This window comes from Myotis davidii, unplaced genomic scaffold (assembly GCF_000327345.1).
Source record: "Myotis davidii unplaced genomic scaffold, ASM32734v1 scaffold1248, whole genome shotgun sequence".
Taxonomy (NCBI): Eukaryota; Metazoa; Chordata; class Mammalia; order Chiroptera; family Vespertilionidae; genus Myotis; species Myotis davidii.
In genome coordinates, this window is record NW_006299026.1 from 236,628 (window position 1) to 257,989 (window position 21,362).

General features: G+C 37.3%; 1 protein-coding gene across 1 annotated transcript in view; it reads right to left on the reverse strand.

Moving 5' to 3' along the window:
* The window catches only part of LOC102755891 (vascular endothelial growth factor receptor kdr-like), a 168,141-nt gene that overhangs the window by 94,623 nt on the left and 52,156 nt on the right, over positions 1 to 21,362 (reverse strand). Inside the window, exons 15-16 of the mRNA XM_006774601.2 lie at positions 6,696 to 6,795; positions 958 to 1,063 (exon numbers count right to left, since the gene is read on the reverse strand). Coding sequence (XP_006774664.2) covers positions 958 to 1,063; positions 6,696 to 6,795 — 206 coding nt within the window. The remainder of the gene's footprint in view (positions 1 to 957; positions 1,064 to 6,695; positions 6,796 to 21,362) is intronic.

A 21,362-nucleotide genomic window follows, 5' to 3' on the forward strand; every position in this document is an offset into this window, starting at 1 on the left:
CATCTTGGCTGGCAGTTAATTTGCATATCACCCTGATTAGCCAATGGGAAGGGTAGCAGTAGTACGCTAATTACCATGTTTCTCTTTTATTAGATAGGATGTGACACGGCACCAGAGTTAAGTTAGAGTTTTTCAAAATTTTGACCTGCTAAGCTCAAAAGGTTCACCATCACTGAAATAGGTCATTAAAATTCCCTGATTCTATTGACAGTAAGTAGGCTGAAAAAAACACTTGGTGAGTTTCAAGTCAGCATATTGAGATAATCCTTCAGCGAATGGCAGATTTTCACCTATGTTTATGGTCAACCTTTTTTTTTTTTTTGGTGCCCTTGACCAGAATCGAACCTGGGACCCTTCAGTCCGCAGGCCGATGCTCTATCCACTGAGCCAAACCAGTCAGGGCTATGTTCAACCTTTTATGAGGAAAGAAATATCATGGCAAAACCAAATTTTAACAAATGCTATTCCTTCCGCCTAGAATTTCTTTTGTACTTTTCCAGTAGTTTAACTCCTGTTTATTTCTCAAGACTCTTATGTCCCTTCTTCCTGTTACTCTTTATACTCTACTACAAACCTTTTTTGTGTTATTTTGCTTTCCTACTAGATTGTGTGTTCCTTGAGTTCAGGTGTCATGCCATTTATCTTTAAATCAACAGTGTGCTGTTCAATGCTTGGCACAGACTAGACAGATGTTCAATAAATATTTTAATGAAGAACCGACCTTGTCTCTAATCACATGTACCCTCTTCAGGGGTTTATTATTTTCCCTGTTTTCTTGTTTCACTTTTTCTGTAACATTATAGTTACTTCCCTTACATTCCCACAGACTAGATTATGAGCTTCCTGAGTACTGAATTTGGGCATAGTCCAACATTGTAGTGCTCATAGCTCCAAGATCGGTGTCTTAATAGACAACAAAATTATATTGAATGATAGAATAAAGGAATCAATGAATACCTGTTGAACACTGGCCTGAAGGAGATCTCCAAGACGCCCGACCAGGTCAGAGAAGTTGGGTCTCAGGGTGCACACACTATGCCAGCAGTCAAGCATAGTCTGGTAGCTGAAAATGAAAAAAAAAAAGCCAAGAAAGTCTCCATTTTTCTCATTCCCATTGCTTTTCTAACTTTTCTAATCGATGACACCTCAGATCACATTTTTGCAATTATTTTCAAGCCATGTTCTCTGCTATGGACTTAGAATGAGGTTTTTTAAAAGGCTTCCTGCACCATACCTGTCCATTACTCTTATGTCACCTTCATACCCACTTGTTTCAGGTCTGTATGCATAGAAGTACTGTTATGCATATTATTAGTGATAATTGGACCACTTCTAAGCCCACATATTTAGAAAACCCTAACTTAAAAAGAGCAACCTAGCATTTACTAGTACATTTGTTGTCAAACTCCTTTAGCAGTACAAGAATGATGTGAATGGGGAGAGAGCTCCATTTGTTCTGAGGCCAACTGGCTTCTTGAATTTTGGGCTCTCCTCTTGATCTAGAAACTTATATAATTGGAATTTGATCTTTAAATAGCTTTACAAATCTTTGTAAATTGGTGTAACAATGCAATCATTTTTAGATTTTAAGTTGGAACGCAGCATTCCCAGCCTGTATTTTCCAATGACTAGCAAATAAGTCATTAATCAATAAGTGCAGTTTCATGCTGAAATTGCTTTTTTAAAAAACATATATTTTATTGTTTTTTTACAGAGAGGAAGGGAGAGGGATAGAGAGTTAGAAACATCAATGAGAGAGAAACATCGATCAGCTGCCTCCTGCACACTGCCTACTGGGGATGTGCCCACAACCAAGGTACATGCCCTTTACCGGGATCGAACCTGGGACCTTTCAGTCTGCAGGCCGACGTTCTATCCAAACCAGTTAGGGCTGAAATTTCTTTTTATTAAAACAATTGGTTTTCATTAACTTATCTATAAAACTTTCTGAAAAAATAGGTCTTCAAATCTGTTTTTAGCACCTGCTATGTTTGTGTAGATTCATTCTTTTTTGAATTTATATTAAATTTATTGGGATGTCACTGTTTAATAAGATTATATAGGTTTCAAGTGCACATTAATATGATACATGATCTCATATTGCATTGTGTGCCCACCACACAAAGTCAAATCATCTTCTATCACCATATATTTGATTCCCTTTACCACTTACTAGTACTACTTCCCCAAATCCATTCCCTCTAGTAACCACCATACTGCAATCTGAGGCTATGAGTCTTTGTTCATTTGTAGCTTTCAGTTTTATATTCCACATATGAATGAAATAATATGCTTCTTAACTTTTTCTGTCTGACTTATTTCACTTAGCATTCTATTCTCAAGATTGATCCAAGTTGTCGCAAATGGCAATATTTCATCTTTTCTTATGGCTCAGTAGTAGTCTACTGTATGTATGTACCACATATTTTTTTATCTAATTATCTACTGAAGCACACTTTAGTTGTTTCTATGTCTTGGCCATCATGAATTTCCCAGCACCATTTATTAAAGAGGATTTACCCCCTTCCATTGTATGTTTTTGGCTTTATTGAAAATTATTGTGGGCTTATTTCTGGGATCTTAATTCTGTTCTATTCATCTGTGTATTTGTTTTTCTGCCACTAACATGCCGTTTTGATTATTGTTACTTTGTATTATAATTTGGAGTCAGAGAGTGTGATGCCTCCAGCTTCCTTCAATTTTTTCAAGATTGCTTTGGCTATTCAAGGTCTTTTGTGGTTCCACATAAAACAGATGGTTTTTTTTATTCTATTTTTTTTTTAAATGTCATTGAAATTTTTATGAAAATTGCATTAAATCTGTATATTTCTTTAGGTAATATGGACACTTTAATTATGTTGATTTTTTCAACCCATGAACACAAAAAATATTTCCATTTCATTGTATTTTTCAATCTCTTTAAATAAACAAATAAATAAATAAATAATGCTTTGTAGTTTTTGGGTAAGTTTGTTAAGTGTACTCCTAGGAATCTTATTTTTTTGTTGCAATTGCAAAAGTAATTTTTTATTTTTTTCTAGGTAACTAGGTGTTCTGTTTGCTTCTTAGATTTGAGGACCTAGCTCTTTCTCCATGGGTTTTGGAAGTTTTCATCAACTATTTGAATAGGATCTCAGTTCCTTTCTCTTCCTTTTCTTCTGCTGGTATGCCTATTAATGTTATATTTCTCTTAGAGTTCTTTCATTTTTTTATGGTCAAGTCTTTCTTTTCTTTCATTTGCATCATTTTTAGGTTTCTATCTCTTATATCACTAATTCTTTCCTCCATCTAGTCAGCTTATTTCATTTGCTCACTAGTTCATTCTCTATCTCTTTTATTGAATCCTTCATCTCCAGAATTTCTATTTTGTTTGTTTTTAAAGATTGAATCTCTTTGGAAAAAGTACGCATTTTGTTTGTTGATATTGTTTCTGAGTTCATTAAACTGCTTACCTGTGTTTTCTTGCATCTCATTGATTTTTTTCAGAACTGCAATCTAGTGTTCTCTGTCATTTAAATCAGATATTTCCATATTTTCACGTTTATTTTCTGGAGATTTTTCACTTTATTTCTGAGCTGTCTTGCTACTTTGGTGGTTCATAATATTTGATGGATCCTAACTCTGTCTAGGCATCTATGTACCAGGTATGCATGGCATTTCTCTATAAATTGATAAAAAGTCTTTCTATTGTTTTCCAGTAGGTGGTGCTGAATCACACATTTTTAGTTCTCTTGCACTGCTCTGGGTTTTCTGGTCTCCTCAGGGTGGTAGAAAATGGGCTTGTCCCTGTGTTCAGGTCACCTCTGACTCAGGGAACTAATCACATAGGTGAATGTGGTGGGAAATGGGTTTTCAAATCCGTGATATCCAAGTGCTGTGCCCTGCAGCCAGATGCTGCCAGCAGTCCAGCTTCAAAGTGTGGGGGTGGTGTGAGCTGAGGGAAGTTGGCTGCTTTCTTTGTTGCTTTGCTCTCCAAATAATGGTTGCTAGCTAGCTGACCTCTGAGGCCTCCTTTCCATGTTTCCACCCAACCCTGTGATTAGTTGCACAATGTGCCTGTTGCTCAGGGTAAAAGTATTTCCATAGTACCAGTTCTTGGGTTTGCAGATAATGTGCTCTGCAACCTGACACTCACTGCTACAGCTTCTTGGGAGGCCTGCCTCTAGCTCTGGGAGCTTGAGCAGAGGTGAGATCTAGGAGGATAAGTGGGGGTAGCCTGGCTCTGTGGCTTTGTTTATCTGTCTGGAATTATCATACAAACATGGCCACACCTCTGTGCTTAGCCCCTGCCCAGATCACTGGGATCAGCTGCGGGCAGTACTGCCCACTTCTGTAGGAATGTTCACTCTATCTGTTTGCTCCTTCTGGCTGAAGGGAGTGCCAGTGGCAACCTGATTCCTCCCCTCTCAGGGCTGAGCCCCACCTTGAGCTCCAAGCTGCACATCACTAGCACTGTCTCACCTCTTCTCCCTTTCTATCTCCTTTGTTCACTCCTACTGCCCATCCTCAGATATTTCAATGAGTAGACATCTCAGACTTAGTTGTGCATTGAGCAAGAAATCCTTTGTTGAATTATTGCTGTTCAAATTGTTGAAACTTCAAAGGGAGATAACAAGATGACCTCTCATGCTGTCATTCCTCTGATGTCACTCTCTAGATTCACTTATTGATTCATTAAGAGATCCTAAGAACTTGGCTCCAGTTTGGTATAATGTGTGTGGTCACATCTCTTCCAAAAGGCTAAGGCAAGCTATTCTTGTAACTCAAGCTTGTGGTGGCCATTTTTATTCAATTTTTTAAAAAATAAATATATAAGTATAAAATCTAAGGTTAGAAGGGACCAGTGACATGGTTACATATAATAGTTGAACACTTTCCACAATTTATGAATTTGATGAAAAATGTCAGTATATGCATCTTCATATGATTTTTGTATTTCTAGTTTCTTAGAACATATTTAAATTATGATAGGCATACTACATTTTATTGTTCTTTGCTTTATTACTCTTCACACATATTGCATTTTAATCAACATTGAGGCAAAACTCTCCACCAGCACAAAGATTATAATTTTCTGAAGGCTCAGATAATGGTTAGCATTTTTTAGCTACAACATTTTCATTAAGGTATGTACATTGCTTCATTTTAGACTTAACGTTATAACACTTAAACTACAGTTTCCCATTGCATATAACTCTTATATAGTTCATCTTTTATTTGCTAATTTGATTCCCACCTAAATTTTCAAAAGTGTTTAAAATAGCTTACATGTGTTTAAAACATAAATTAGAAGTTAGAATGAAAACAAACAAACAGAATAACAAAAATGAAATCCAGAGTAAGCTTATTAAAAAATGATGAACTATATAACTCTTACTAGAAGCCCAGTGCATAAAATTCATGCACTCAGGGGGTCGGTCCCTCAGCCCAGCTTGCAAGAGGGTGCAGACCAGGCCAAGGACCCCACCAGTGCACGATCAAGGCTGGAGGGTACATGGGATGTTGGCCATCCGGGGAAGGACTGCGGGAGGGTTCCAGGGCGTGTTCGGCCTGTCTCGCTCAATCCCAATAGACTGGACCCCGGCAACAAGCTAACCTACCGGTTGGAGTATCTGCCCCCTGGTGGTCAGTGCATGTCATAGCAACTGGTTGACCAGTCGACTGTTTGCCCCCTGGTGGTCAGTGCACGTCATAGCGAGTGGTTAAGCCGCCTTAGCATATCATTAGCATATTAAGCTTTGGATGGGTTGAATGGCCAACCAGATGACCAGACACTTAGCATATTAGGCTTTTATTATATAGGATGGATTGGTTAGTGTAGCCTATAAAAGATTGGGAACTTGATTAGTTACTTTGAAAGGGTACCTGGCCTTTACCAAGGCTGAGGTAAGATAATCAACTTAACAATGAGCATTCTCTTTCTCTCTCTCTGCACTTTTCTTTCCATAGCAACCATGTAGCCCTAGCAGCTGCTGTAGCCTGGCTGTGTGAGCTCCAAGTGGGAGCCTGGGCACAGTGCCAGCCAGAACTCAGCCAGGAACACAGAGTACACTAGCCAATGAGGACAAAGACATGGACTGAACCAATGGCACAACATGTCTCCATATTGGCCCTATTTCTGGGCCTGATGAAAACAGGGTTGGACTTTTTTTCATGGCAGATGGAGATGAGACTTTGGGAACTTGGGAGCAGCCTTTCATTTCCACCCAAATAAATTGCAGAGCTAGGCCACATCTCCCATATGTGGGTCTTCTGGAATGCTTTCCTTGCAACTCTGTGAAAGAACACCATTTCCACCGCAACATGTCCATATATTGAAAATATCCCAGTATCTAAAATAGCTTGAGCAAAAGTAACTTTCATTGCCTGCCTGACAGATTGGATGGGTTGAATGGCCAACCAGATGACCAGACACTTAGCATATTAAGCTTTTATTATGTAGGATATACAATGAGAAACAAAAAAAACCTATGTGACTTGAACTTGCATTACTGCAATGTGACCTTTATTGCAAGAGTCTGGAAATAAACTTGCAATACCTTTGAGGTATGCCTTTATACTTGAGAAAGGCAAAAGAAGTGTGTTGTCATTGAACAAGATTTTACTTACTATCTTACATGATCTGTAATGCTTACTTTGACCCTTTTATCCAAGTTAATTTAGTCTGATGACCCTTAGCCTGAAGAAAGACTTACATTTCAGGAGTGGAATATTCAGGAGATTTCATTCGTGTCCCCTCTTTAAGCTGACGACAGAATTCTTCATCTATTTGCACTCCTGGGTATGGTGAGGCACCTGGGACATAAGAAAAAACATATATCTTATTCATTCCCATGAAATAAGTAACCCATCAAAATCTTAAAAGGCAGAAACCTAAAAAGGATTCTAAGGAGGGCAAACAGCTCCAGATCTACATAGCTATGTAACATTAGACTTCCATCAAACTTGACAGTTTAGAGATTGGCATACATGATTATTCCAGAAACCACACATATAAATTGCTTTGAGATTAGGATAAAGGTTTTTAAAATCTACTGATAAATTTCCATTGAGTTGGCCATAATTTCATGCTTTTAAATGATATATTCAGGCATTATCTGTTATTTGCTTGAATGTAACCCACATTTCAATATAAGATGGGTGATATTTTTAAATCCAAAAATATCTGTTTTTGCAGTTTCTGAATGCCCTTTTTATACTATACTTTAACCTCTGACATTCTAACATAGTCCAGGCCTCAAGAAAAACAAGGGAGCAGATTTCCAGCTAGTGTGGATATCTGTCTCCAACTTGGGAACTGTAGTCTTGTGGCATCCAGACCCAAAAGAAAAATAAGGCCTGAGGATAAATTCCATGCTGATAAATTGGAAAATTAATCACAAAAATGTCTTATGGTAAAGAAAAAACACACTTCCCAAGTTTGAGTCACAGTTTAAAGTAGATTAAGAGATTATAAAATATCAAACCTCAGGTCTCTTTAAACATCTATATCTGTGCATGGGTAGGCTACATTTCCAATGTCATGATTATTATTTTTGCTTTATGTTTAATAGTTATTAAAACTCTAAAATACATTTTCTAGGACTTTGAGATTCAAGATGGTGTCAATATTGCTAAAAATTCATTTAAATAATGTTTGAGTATCTATAAGAAATGTTTAAAGTGTTTAAAATGGCATACAGTTGTTTAAAATATAAATTAGAAGTTAGAATTAAAACAAACAAAAAGAATAACAAAAATGAAATCCAGAGTAAGGTTAGTAAAAAATGATGAACTATCAAAATGTATAATTTGCTGTTAAGAAAACGGCACAACCTTACTTTCAATTTTCTAGTTTTCTGGAAGTTAGTTAAACAATAGAAACCTGATCTATTATGTAACTCAAGGTAACTTGTAAGATACTATTAATTTTAGTTACTCTTCCTTGGTATCTGGTGATGCATTATTGCTCACTGTAATTCTCCTTCCAGATTTGGTGACTATTTTGTTGATGTAATATTTTAGGTCTCATAAACTTAACAGTGTGTCATCTAACCTGTGAATCATGATCCTCCCAGATGAACGGAGGTATAGCAAGTGATCTACATATCATTGGGGGCCATCAGTCATTATCTGTATCGTGAATACTTAATGTCTCATATAGAGTGATAAAAATGTTTATAAAGCATAGAAACAATGATGTAATTTACAAAGTTCAAATTATTTTCAGAAGTTCCTCAATTCAGACTAGCTTTTACTTATGTGTACTTCCTCAACAAATTCATACGAAAAGTATAATAATAAAAATGCAATTTCTTTCCATAGTTCCACACTCTTGGTGGATAGAAGACCAAAATAATACAAAACATGGTATCCAGGGTAAATTTGTTGAACTCTCATGAATTTATTAAGGCAAAACATGACTTTCAACTTGTGATTTCATCTGTAAAGTTAGATCTGCTAGGTTGAGGGAAACAAACAAATTTCTGTTTAAGATATGTATCCTGACTAATTTAGAAGTTAGAAAAACTTCCTTTGGATATTATGTCATAAGAATCTATTGTGCCTACTGCCCTAGGGAAGAAAAGGAATATAGCTATCAGTACCCAGCACAGCTCAATGGGATTGAGAAATGACACACAATCCTGAGTTTTCTTATTCAGGAGATAGGGAGGAAAGTGGGGTTCTACTAAATGTCATAGCATATGAGTTCACTGCCCTAAAGGAAAGAGTTGGGTAATTTGCAGCATCAAGCATGGCTCTAAAATATTGGGAGAAGGCACAAAATCCTGAGGCTTTTTTCACAAGAGGGAGTAAGAGGACAGAAATGTGCACATACATAAAAAAGAATGAGAGATTGCCAAAGATAGTCTTTAAAGAATGGAAACAGTGTCTATTTTATTAAGAGTGCAGGTACTGATACAAAGCTACAAGAAACACAAGGAATCAGGGAAATATGACACTACCAAAGGGACAAAATAAATCTCCAGAAACTGACCTTAAAAATGAAGATCTATAAATTGCCTGACAAATAATTCAAAATAATCATCTTACAGAAGAACACAGAAAGTTCACTAAATAAAACCAGAAAAACAATACATAAACAAAATGAAACTATCTGACATATGCTTAGAGTAGTGGCTGCTATGAGGAGAGAACATGCGAGAACAGGCAAACCAACAGGCAACCGTGTAGGCCTGGCATCCATGTGGGCCCAAGCATGACTCCAAGCCCGGTCCTAGGTCCCCAAGTGCAATCCCAGTGGAGCACAGCCAGGGACAGAAACTAAGCTAACCAGATATAAGCAGAGACTATGCTGGACTACCAGAGCCAAGGGTGATAGTGTTACAGTTCTGGATCCTGACCCTCCTGGTGGGCACTTATTCTCACCAGGCCCTGGACTTATTCCATTCACCAGTGTAAAATTACAAGGGCAAGCAAGCTAACACCCCTGGTAATGGATGAGACCATCAGGCACCTGAAGACAGTCCTTGGTTTTTACTTCAATACATCTTAACACTATACCTCGGGGGGGGGGGAACTATTAATAAAAACATAGAAACCATTCATGACTTTAAAAAAGTACTTAACTGTGGGAAGCCACCACTTGACAATACTGTCATGAGTGTGCACCAAGGAACACAGGAGGCCGATGGACCTTGAGCATTAGCAGGGCTGATGCTAAGCACTGATTGTTCATGCTGAGATAGTGGTGGCTCAAAGGAATTTCCTGACCTGATAGCATCCAAGTAAATGTTTACTGGACCTTAGTGATCTTTACTGATCTTTATTGACCTTAGAGACGGTCTGTCTGCTACCTGTTTGCCGTGCTTTACTAAAGGGCAAGATGTGTATCTAAAACCGAATAAAAGCAGACAGGGCCCAATTTTGGTGTGTCTCTTCAAGAAAGTGGTTCCACCTGGCCCCCAATGCTTTCTAAATTCATATTTCTTGTATAGTATTTTCATTTGTGCACCGGCCCCTCTTTCAGATACTGAACCCCACTGCGAAGGACACCGTACTTAACATATTAGGTTTAGAAAGAACATACCTCAACATAATAAAGACCATACATGACAAACTAACAGCTAACATTATACTCAATGGTGAAAAGTTGAAAGCTTTCCTACTAATATCAGGAACAATAAGATTGCCTTCTTTCACCACTTTTATTCAACATAGTATCAGAAATCCTAGCCACAGAAATTACACAAGAACAAAAAGGCATCCAAATTAGAAAGGAAGTAGTAAAACTCTCACAATTTACAGATGATACTATATGAAAATCCTAAACACTAGACCAAAAAACTAACATAACACATGAATTCAGCAAAGTTGCAAATACAAAGTTAATGTTCAAATATATGTTGCAATTCTACACACTAACACTGAGCTATCATAATGAGAAATTAAGAAAACTATATCATTTATCATTATATACAAAGAATTAAATACCTAGGTATAAATTTAAGCAAGGAGATGATAGACCTGTACTGTAAAAACTAAAAGAAATTGAAGAGGACACATATAAATGGAAGGATATATTGTGCTCATGGATTTGAGGATGAGTATTGTTAAAATTTCCATACTCCCCAAAGAAATCTATAGAGTCAACACAAAACCTATCACAATGCCAATGAATTACTTGTCAGAAATAGAAGAAATAATACTAAATTTTTATGGAACCATAAAAGTCACCAAATAGCCAAAATAATCTTGAGAATGAAGAACAAAGCTTAAGGCATCACAGTACCTAATTACAAACTATACTGAAAATATATAATAATATAAACAATGTACTGGAATAAAAAACAGACACATAGATAAATGGAACAGAGTGTGTTTTCATTTTTATCACATAAATGTCCAGAAATGGAATTGCTGGGTCATATGATAGTTCTATTTTCAATTTTTTGAGGAACTTCCATACAGTTTTCCATCGTGGTTGTACCATTTTACATTCCAACCAACAGTGTATGAAAGCTAACAAAGACCAGAAATAAACTCATGCTTATATGGCCAAATAATCTGACAAGGGAGGCAAGAATATACAATGGGGAAATAACAGTCTCTTCAATAAATGATGTTTGGAAATCTGGGTAGATACATGCAAAAAAATGTATCTGCACCATTTTCTTACACTATATAAAAAATAAACTCAAATGGATTAAAAACTGAATGTAAGACATGAAACCTTAAAACTCCTACAAAAAACATAGGCAGTAAACTCTTTGATGTTGGTCTTAGAAATGTTTTATTTGGATAGATATACCTAGGTAAGGCTGAATAAAAAACAAAAATAAACAAATGGGATCCCAAATATATAAAAAGCTCATACAGCTCAACATATAAAAACAAACAAAAACAAAAATGGGCAAATGACCTGAAGAGATGTTTCTCCAAAGTAGACATGCAGATGCTCAACCAAAATCTAAATTATGTACATCACTAATCATCATAAAAATGCAATTCAAAACCATAATGAGACAATACCTCACACCTGTCAGAATGGTGTAATTAAAAAGTTAACAAATAGGAGAAGAAAATGGCGGCCAAATAGGCAGAAGTGTCATGTACCTCATTTCAGGGACAGACTGGAAAGCAACTAAATAGGAGACCATCCACCCAGAATGAACAAATTAGACACAGCTGAGGAGACAATTATCAATAAGGAAGAGCAGAGGATGCCTGGAGAATGGTAAGAACAAGTATCTGGGTAGGAGAGGCCCCCCCGGCCACTGGGCCAAGAGGGTGAGGTGGAAGCTGCATTGCACCAAAGCCACATCTCTTGGTGACAGGCATAACACCTAACTGACAAAAGGAAAACCCACAGGGCAGCTGACACCCAGGGAATATAGACCTAAGACCATAGCTATAAGAGGCTGCACCCCAACAAGCACCCTGAATTTTTCTCCCTCCTCTCTTGTTCTTTTCTTTTCCTAATTTTTTAATTAGTTTCACTTCATAAATTCAGGCCTATCTGCTCTCTCCTTTTCAAAAATTCAATTGATTAACTAATTAATTAATTTTAATTTTTTCTTCTGTTCCACTCATTCTTTTTCTCCCCCCTCTATACTAAACTGTGGTCCTTCCCCTATTCATCCAATTCCTTAACCTTATTTTCTGTATTTAAGATCAGCCTCTACAGATTCTGCCTCCCCTTTTCTGTGTGTTTTTCATTTGTGCTTTTTGGTTTAATTTTTTGTTTTGTTGTGTTTTCTCCCCATATTGTTTCTTTTCTTTCTTTTTCTATCTCTTTCCTTTTCTTTTATTGCTACTAGTTTTGCTCTTTTCTCTCTCCTAATTCTCTTTTCTATGGTGGTCATTTTTATTGAGGTTATAGGTATCTTGTGTACATTCGTGTTCTGTCCCTATTTTGCCATGTTGCATTGTATTGTATTTTGTGTTGTTCAGTCAGCACCTCCACAATGTTTGGCATGGCATGGTAGGGAGCAAGCCACATAATCAGACACCCTGAGGGAATACTCCATCCATGGATGGGACAATAACATTCAAGACATAACTACATCAGGAGACCCAAATATTTCAAGTAGTGTGCCTCCTTAGCACTCCCAGCCCAGGATACCTGAGATACTGCACCACCAGAACCCACAAATCATCTACTCCATAAGACCGATTCAAAAATATGGATGGCATATCAGTTAGATCTAATACATAGAAACATAAGGAACAGCAAAAATGGTGAGACAAAGAAATAATCTCCAAATGAAAGAAAATGAGGAATCACCACAAAAGGAACTAAATGAAATAGAGGCAATTTGTCAGAGAAAGAATTCAGAGTAATGGTTACAAGGATGATCAGATGGCAGGATAGGAAATTCACCAACATGTGTAAGAACCAAGAGGAAATGAAGAATGACATAACTGAAATAAAGAACACAATGGAAGGTTTAAACAGTAGACTAGAAGAAGCTGAGGACTGAATCAGCAAGTTAGAAGACAGGTAGAAAAAAATATCCAAGCAGAGCAGCAACTGGAAAAAAATATTAAAAAGAAGGAAGCGAGTCTAAGGGAACTCTAAGACAACACTAAATCAAACAATATCCACATAATATGCATGCCAGAAGGAGAGGAAGCTGAGCAAGGAATATAAAAATTGTTTGAAGAAAAAATGACAGAAAACTTCCCTGATTTGGGAAAAACAACTCACAAAAGTCCAAGAAGCACACAGAGTCCCAAACAAGGTGAACCCCCAAAGACTAACACAAAGGTACATCATCATTAAATTGGCAAAGATCAACGACAAAGTAGGAATATTAAGGGCTGCCACAGAGAGACAGAAAGGGTTCTTGCATCAACTTGATATGTTTCTCAAAAGAAACACATCAGGCCAGAAGAGAATGGAATGAAATATACAAAGTAATGCAAAGCAAGGGGCTGAATCCAAGAATACTCTATCTAGCAAGGCTATCATTCAAAATTGAAGGTGAAATTAGGAGCATCATAGAAAAAAAAGGGTAAGGAGGTTTATTACCAGCAATGTCAGCAATGCAAGAAATGCTAAAGGGACTGTTGTAAAAAGAAGCAATCTAAAGGGAGCTAGGAACAGAGGCATAAAGAATTAAAATTCCAACAAACAAGTACCTATCCTATATAATAAAGAGGTAATATGCAAATTGACCACCACTCCAACACACACAAGATGGCCACCACAAGATGGCCAGCAGGGGAGGGCAGTTGGGGGCAACCAGGCTGGCAGGGGAGTGGTTAGGGGGGGATCAGGTTGGCATGCAGAAGCAGTTAGGGGCAATCAGGCAGGCAGGCGAGCAGGTTGGAGCCAGCAGTCCTGGATTGTGAGAGGGTTGTCCAACTGCCCGTTTAGGCCCCATCCCTCTAGGGGTTGCAGATTAGAGAGGGTGCAGGCTGGGCTGAGGGACACACACACCGCCTTGCACAAATTTCATGCATGGACCTCTCGTCAATAATAACGTTAAATGTAATGGATTAAATGCTCCAATCAAAAAACAGGGTCGCTGAATGGATAAGAAACCATGACCAATATATGTGCTGTCTAAAGGAGACCCACCTTAGAACAAATGACTCACACAGACTGAAAGTGAAGGGATGGGGAAAAAAAAATTCAGGCAAATGGAAATGAAACAAATTCAGGGGTAGCAATAGTTATATCTGACAAAATTGACCTCAAAGTGAAGGCCATAACAAGTGATAAGGAGGGTCACTTCATAATACAAAAGGGATTGATTCAACAAGAGCATATAATTCTAGAAAACATATATGCACCCAATACAGGAGCACCCAAATACATAAAAATCTTCTGGAAGATATCCAAGGAGAGATAGAAAGCAATACAATCATAGTAGGGGACTTTAATTCTCCACTGACATCACTGGATAAACCCTCTAGACCAGCGGTTCTCAACCTGTGGGTCGGAAAAAAAAATTCAGGCAAATGGAAATGAAACAAATTCAGGGGTAGCAATAGTTATATCTGACAAAATTGACCTCAAAGTGAAGGCCATAACAAGAGATAAGGAGGGGCACTTCATAATACTAAAGGGATAGATTCAACAAGAGAATATAACTCCGGTAAACATATGCACCCAATATAGGAGCACCCAAATACATTCCCCTCCCCCACCTGTTGAGTGGGAGCCAGCAGCTCCAGTACTTCTGGAAGGAAGTCTAAAAGCCTCAGATACAAATGGCCACTCATCCCTTCCCCTCTAATTCTCTATGGTCCCTTCTGTCTTCCTTTAAACCAGCGGTACTCAACCTGTGGGTCGCGACCCCTTTGACGGTCGAACGACCCTTTCACAGGGGTCGCCTAAGACCATCCTGCATATCAGATATTTACATGATGATTCATAATAGTAGCAAAATTACAGTTATGAAGTAGCAACGATAATAATTTTATGGTTGGGGTCACAACATGAGGAACTGTATTTAAAGGGCCAGAAGGTTGAGAACCACTGCTCTAGACCAAAAATCAGTAAAGAAACAGCAATCCTAAATGATTCACTAGATCAGATAGAATAACTAGACATCTTCAGAACATTTTACCCCAAGCTAAGGAATGTACATTATTCTCAATGGAACATTTTTGAAAATAGACCACATATTAGGAGACAGGTGAAGTCTCTACAAATTCAAGAAGATTGAATCATATCAAGCATTTTCTCAGATCACAATGGCATAAAATTAGAAAGCAACTACAATAAAAATTATAAAAAATCAAACACTTGGAGGCTAAATAGAATGCTATTAAACAATGATAGGGTTACCAAAGAAATATAAAAAAGAAATAAAAAACATATTGGAAACAAATGACAATGAAAACACAAAAATCCAAAATCTGAGGAAACAATGAAAGCAGTCATGAGAGTGAAGTTTTTAACACTACAGGCCTACCTCAAAAAAAAAACAAAAAAAAAAACAAAAAACAAAAACTGGTAATAAGTTATCTAACCTTACAACTTTAGAAACTAAAAATATAGCAACAAGAAGAGCCGAGAGTAAGTAGACAGAAGGGAATAATAAAGATCAGAGTGGAAATAAATGACATAGGGCCCCCCCCCAAAAAAATACCGAAGATTAATAGAACCAAGAGCTGGTTCTTTGAAAGGATAAATAAGATTGATTAACCTCTAGCCAGGGTCACCAAAAAAACAAAGTGAATGTACCCAAATAAAATCAGAAATGAAAGAGGTGAAGTACAACTGACCCCACAGAAATACAAAGGATTGGGAGGAAAATACTATGTACAAATCTATTCAAGCAAACTGGACAACCTAGACATGATGTACATATTCCTAGAAAAATAAAATCTTCCAAAACTCAATCAGGAAGAATCAGAAAACTTGAATAGGCCTATAACTACCAATAAATTTGAAACAGTAATAAAAAAAAATAAACTTCCAGCAAATAAAAGCCCTGCTCTGGATGGCTTCACATGGGAATTTTACCAAACACTAACACCAATCCTCATCAGACTATTCCAAAAAATTCAAAAGGAAGGAACATTTCCAAGCTCTTTCCATGAAGCCAGTATTACCTAATTTTAATATCAGATAAAGACACTACAGTGAAAATTACAAGCCAATATCCCTGATGAACATAGATGCTAAACTCCTCAACTAAATATTAGCAAATTGCATCCAGAAATACATTAAAAAGATAATATAACATGACCATGTGAGAATTATTCTGGAGATGCAAGGTTGGTACAATATCTGCAAATCAGTAAACATGATACAACATCATATTCAATAGGCAAATACTAAAATCATTTCCCCTAAGAACAGGAAAAAGACAGGATGCCCACTTTCACCACTCATGTTTGACATAGTATTAGAAGTGCTAGCCATAGTAGTCAGACAAGAAAAAGAAATAAAAGGCATCCAAATTGGAAAAGAAAAAGTAAAACTGATATTATTTGCTGTTTACAGGGTATTGTACATAGAAATTCCTAAAATCTCCATTAAAAAAACTAGATTTAATAAATGAATTCAGCAATGAAACAGGATACAAAATTAACACCCAATAACCTATGACATTTTTATACACCAATAAAGAACTCACAGAAATAGAAACTAAAATAGCAATCCCATTTACCACTGCAACAAAAAATTAAGATACCTAAGAATACACTTAACTAAGGAGATAAAAGACCTGTACTTGGAAAACTACCGGATGCTGAAAAATGAGATAGAGGAAGATATACACAAGTGGAAGAATATATCATGTTCATAGGTTGGTAGAAACAACATCATTAAAATGTCAATACTACTGAAAGTAATCTATAGATTAGATGCAATCCCAATTAAAATACCAAAGGCATATTTCACAGACCTAGAAAAAACTCTCCAAAAATTCATCTGGAATGAAAAAAGACCCAAATAGCCTCAGCAATCCTAAGAAAGAAGAACAAAGTTGGAGGGATCACAATACCAAATATAAAGCTGTATTACAAAGCCACTGTTCTCAAAACTGCCTGGTACTGAAACAAGAACAAACATATAGACCAATGAAACAGAACAGAGAATACAGAAATCAACCCAAGCCATTATATTCAATTAATGTTTGATAAAGGAGTCAAGAGCATACAATGGAGTCAAGACAGTCTCCTCAATAAATGGTGTTGGGAAAGTTGGCAGGTACATACAAAAAAATGAAACTAGACCACCAACTTACACCATACATGAAAATAAAATCAAAATGGTTAAAAGACTTAAAGGTACAACCAGAAACCATACAAATCTTAGAAGAATCCATAGGCAGCAAAATATAAGACATATACGGACACATCTCCTAGGACAAGGGAAACTAAGGAGAAAATAAACAAATGGGACTACGTAAAAATAAAAAGCTTCTGCGTTGCAAAAGAAACCATCAGCAAAACAACAAGAGAGCTCACTGCTTGGGGGAACATACTATCATTTGCAAATGTTACATCTGATAAGGGTTTAATCTCCAAAATTTATAGGGAATTCATACACCTTAACCAAAGGAAGATAAACAATTCAATAAAAAAATGGGCAAAAAAACTTAGACACTTTTTTAAAGAAGACATACAGAAGGCCAAGAGACATGAAAACATGCTCAAAGTCACTCATCAATCTGAGAGATGCAAATCAAAACAACAATGAGGTTCCATTTCACACCTGTCAGAATGGAAATCATCAACAAATCAATAAATGACAAGTACTGGCAAGGATGTGGAGAAAAAGGAACCCTCTTACACTGCTGGTGGGAATGCAGACTGGTTCAGCCACTGTGGAAAAACAATATGGAATTTCCTAAAAAAAATTAAAAATGGAATTTCCATTTGACCCAGTAACCCCACTTCTAGGAATATATCCCAAGAAAACAGACATACCAATAAGAAAGGATTTATGCACCCCTATGTACATAGCAGCACAATTTACAATAGTTAAGATTTGGAAACAGCCTAAGTGCTCATCAGCTGATGAGTGGATTAGAAAACTGTGGTACATCTACACAATGGAATACTACACTGCTGTAAAAAAGAAGAAATTCTTACCATTTGCAACAGCATAAATGGAATGGAGAGCATTATGTTAAGCAAAATAAGCCAGAGAAAGATAAATATCACATGATCTCACTCATTTGTGGAATATAACGAACAACATAAACTGATGAACAAAACAGAACCAGAGTCATAGAAGCATGGGATAGACTGTCCTACCTATGAGGGAAAGTGGGGGTTTAGGGGGTAAGAGATCAACCAAAAGACTTGTATGCATGCATATGAGCATAACCAATGGACACAGACAGTAGAGGGGTGAGGGCATGTTCTGGGGGGTGGGGGTGGCTGGAGAGAGGTCAATTGGTGAAAAAGGAGACTCATGTTATACTTTAAACAATAAAGAATTTAAATTTTTAAAAATCAATGGTTTATGATGATGCTAATAGAGGCTAAGTTAGTATGAACCGGGTTTTACTTTATTATGATGTCAGAATTTAAGCCTTTATCATTGAAAGTGACTTTAGGAGTGTTAAATCTATTGCTTGGGTTTTCATAATAGTAAATTATTGTTCCTAGCTCTAGGATGAAGAATAGAGGCTGTGAAAAGTATTGGGGATTGAATGATCAAAATATGCGAGAACAAACACAGTTGGGATTGACCTCTAAGCAGCATATTTCACTTACCAAAGTTGTAGTTGTCTTTTACCTCTACTGAATCAAAAGTGATCCTAACTCTGATCTCTGTTTTGGGACCAAACCTTGGCACCGGGATCTTGGCTAAGGTGTTGTTCAGTTGGTGGATAGAAATTCAGTCAGTGGGTATGACTGCAGTCTGGGAAGCAAGTGCTTAGTTTCAAAATGGGAGTTTCAAGCTGTGATTTGTTCTTTCCACAAACAGCCTATGTTTTTTGAGTACCTACTGTACAGGCCATCATGATGGTACTCTGAGATCTACAATGAGATAGAATTCACCAAAGGGCCCAACATGAGAGCCCATCCATGGAGTCTGGTATACTTCTAGTACCATCTGCAAATTTTCTGTTAATCTAGGTTCAGAAAGAGCACCTGTATCCACCAGTAAAGTATACTAGGGGGCAGATATGGCTCTAGAACCACCTTTTTCTACACATGACCCTTGTCATGTTTGGTAGTAGAGGAAGAGCGATGAGAGGTAGAGGAGGATGTGGGTGGTATGACTTCATGAAAAGAAAACAGGAGCATCATCCCTAGTTCTTCTAGAAAAAAAAACTGTTATTAGGTGATAAGTGTCAGATAAACAGCTTTCCTTCCCAAAGGGCATATGTGAGGCAGCATCTATGTAGAACACCCCCAATGCCCCTTTCAAGGCCAGAATAGATCATAGCTATTGGAAGGAATACCTTAACATGATTATTGTGGCTACTATGTCTCAGGTTTTAACCATGCTTTGGAGGTGCCTTGCTTGGTCTCTTTCTCTCCCAGCAACCTATCTCTTGGATACATTAAGACACCATCTTAGACCTGATAGCTGGTCACAGGTAAGGCAAACAATAAATCCACTCAAATTAAATATTTTTCTGTTTCAAAGCTCTTTCTATCCTCCTAGGAATTTCTTACAACTTAGGGTTTTGGCCTGATTCAACACTCTAGGCTGAATAAGTATTAGCAAAGATGTATCACTGAACCTTCTGTGATGCCATTGTGAAGGAGCAAGTCCTTCAAACCCTATAAACTGGCCTATCTTTCCCCTCCAGCTAGTTTCAACTTTCAGGACCTGTGTGAAGATGTAATCTTGTGAGCCTTCTTTCACTATCTTCCTAAGCCAGTTATGAGTTTTGCAATAAACTTCCATCTATTATGGTATTATACCACTAAAATAATAAAAAGCCACATATAGTTAGCACAATGTACATACAAATAAGAATTTTTCATGAATGGTCTAGTATTTGGCTTTCTTACGTTTTTATTCAGACATTAGATATAATTTTAGCCATTCATCTTGGAGTGTTACCAGCTGAATTAAAAAATATATGATTCAAGAGAGTGAAATTCCAAGTCTTTGCAGAATACACTGAACATTTGTATGGCACTTTATAGTTCAAATAGTACTTTAACATAACAACTTTGTAATATATAAATGAACACGATTTTTAGATGAGGAAGTTAGAACCCACATTGGAGTAGTGACCTGAAGAAACGGCACAGCAAATGAGAAGTGACAATGAGATTTAAACTCATGTCTGACTTGAAGTCAGATGTCATATTTATCCGTGTAAATTTCTTTGGCAATATGTCTCTGTTTCATCTCTATCCAAAGTCCTTACCATGGCCTATAAGGCACCACATAAAATTTTTCTTTGCTACCTATCTATCCTCATCATTTATCACTTTCCCCTTCACCTAGTGCAGTGGTTCTCAACCTTGGCTGCACATTAGAATCACCTGAGAATCTTTTTAAAATCCTGATTTCTGGGCCTCATCCTCTGGAAATTGTTTCTTTGTTACTAATGTTGTGGCCCCACCCCATAACAAAGAAACAGAATTTCCGGAGGATGAGGCCCAGGAATAAGGATTTTAAAGATTCCCAGGTGATTCTAATGTGCAGCCAAGGTTGAGAATCACTGACCTAGTGCCTTCCAGCTGTCATGGCCATCTCACTGTTCTTCTCTACACATGAAACATGTTTTAGCCTTAGGGCCTTTGGATTGACTCTTCCCTATTCCTGGAATGGTCTCTTTCCAGATGGCCAATTGGCTAGTGACCACACTTTCTTTTAATCTTTGCTCAAATGTCACTCTGTCTGAGAAACCTTCTTTGCCATTCTCTGAAGTAAAAGAACCATTCCTACAGTACCACAGAATGACATATCCAGAAGCAACTTTTCACATTTAATCTGTCTCCCTTGCTTTCCAGGGTCTAGAGAGGGGTGTTACTACCTTGGGCACCAACAGCTCATTAGAAGCCCATCCTGGCATTGTAATCACAGGTTTTTCTGGATGAAGAGGAACTTAGAGCCCATGTAGCTCAAAAACTCAATTTCATCGATTGTGAATTGAGGTCCAATAAAGATATGTAAGCTAGTGGAATAGGAAATTGGGAGCTGGTACCTTAAGGATCATTATTATAAATAACCCGAATCTGTAGAATGTAATTAGATACCTAGGGTGACATTTTTATCTGAATAGATGCTAAGATGCATCAAATAGATGTGGTGTCTTTTATATAAGTATGCTGGGAGCCGGTCCATCCTTGCTGTTTCAAGGGACCTGGCATATATGGCATACTGTTCTTAATATGTTTGCTCACCTTCTTGTCACTATGTGTTTTAACCAAGGTCACCTCTCTAAGAAAGGTGGTTTCCCCAGGTAGGGATTTTCCCCTGAAGTTAGGGAGGGAATAAAACCCCTTAACTAAGTGCCAGGCGGGTAGTTAATCAC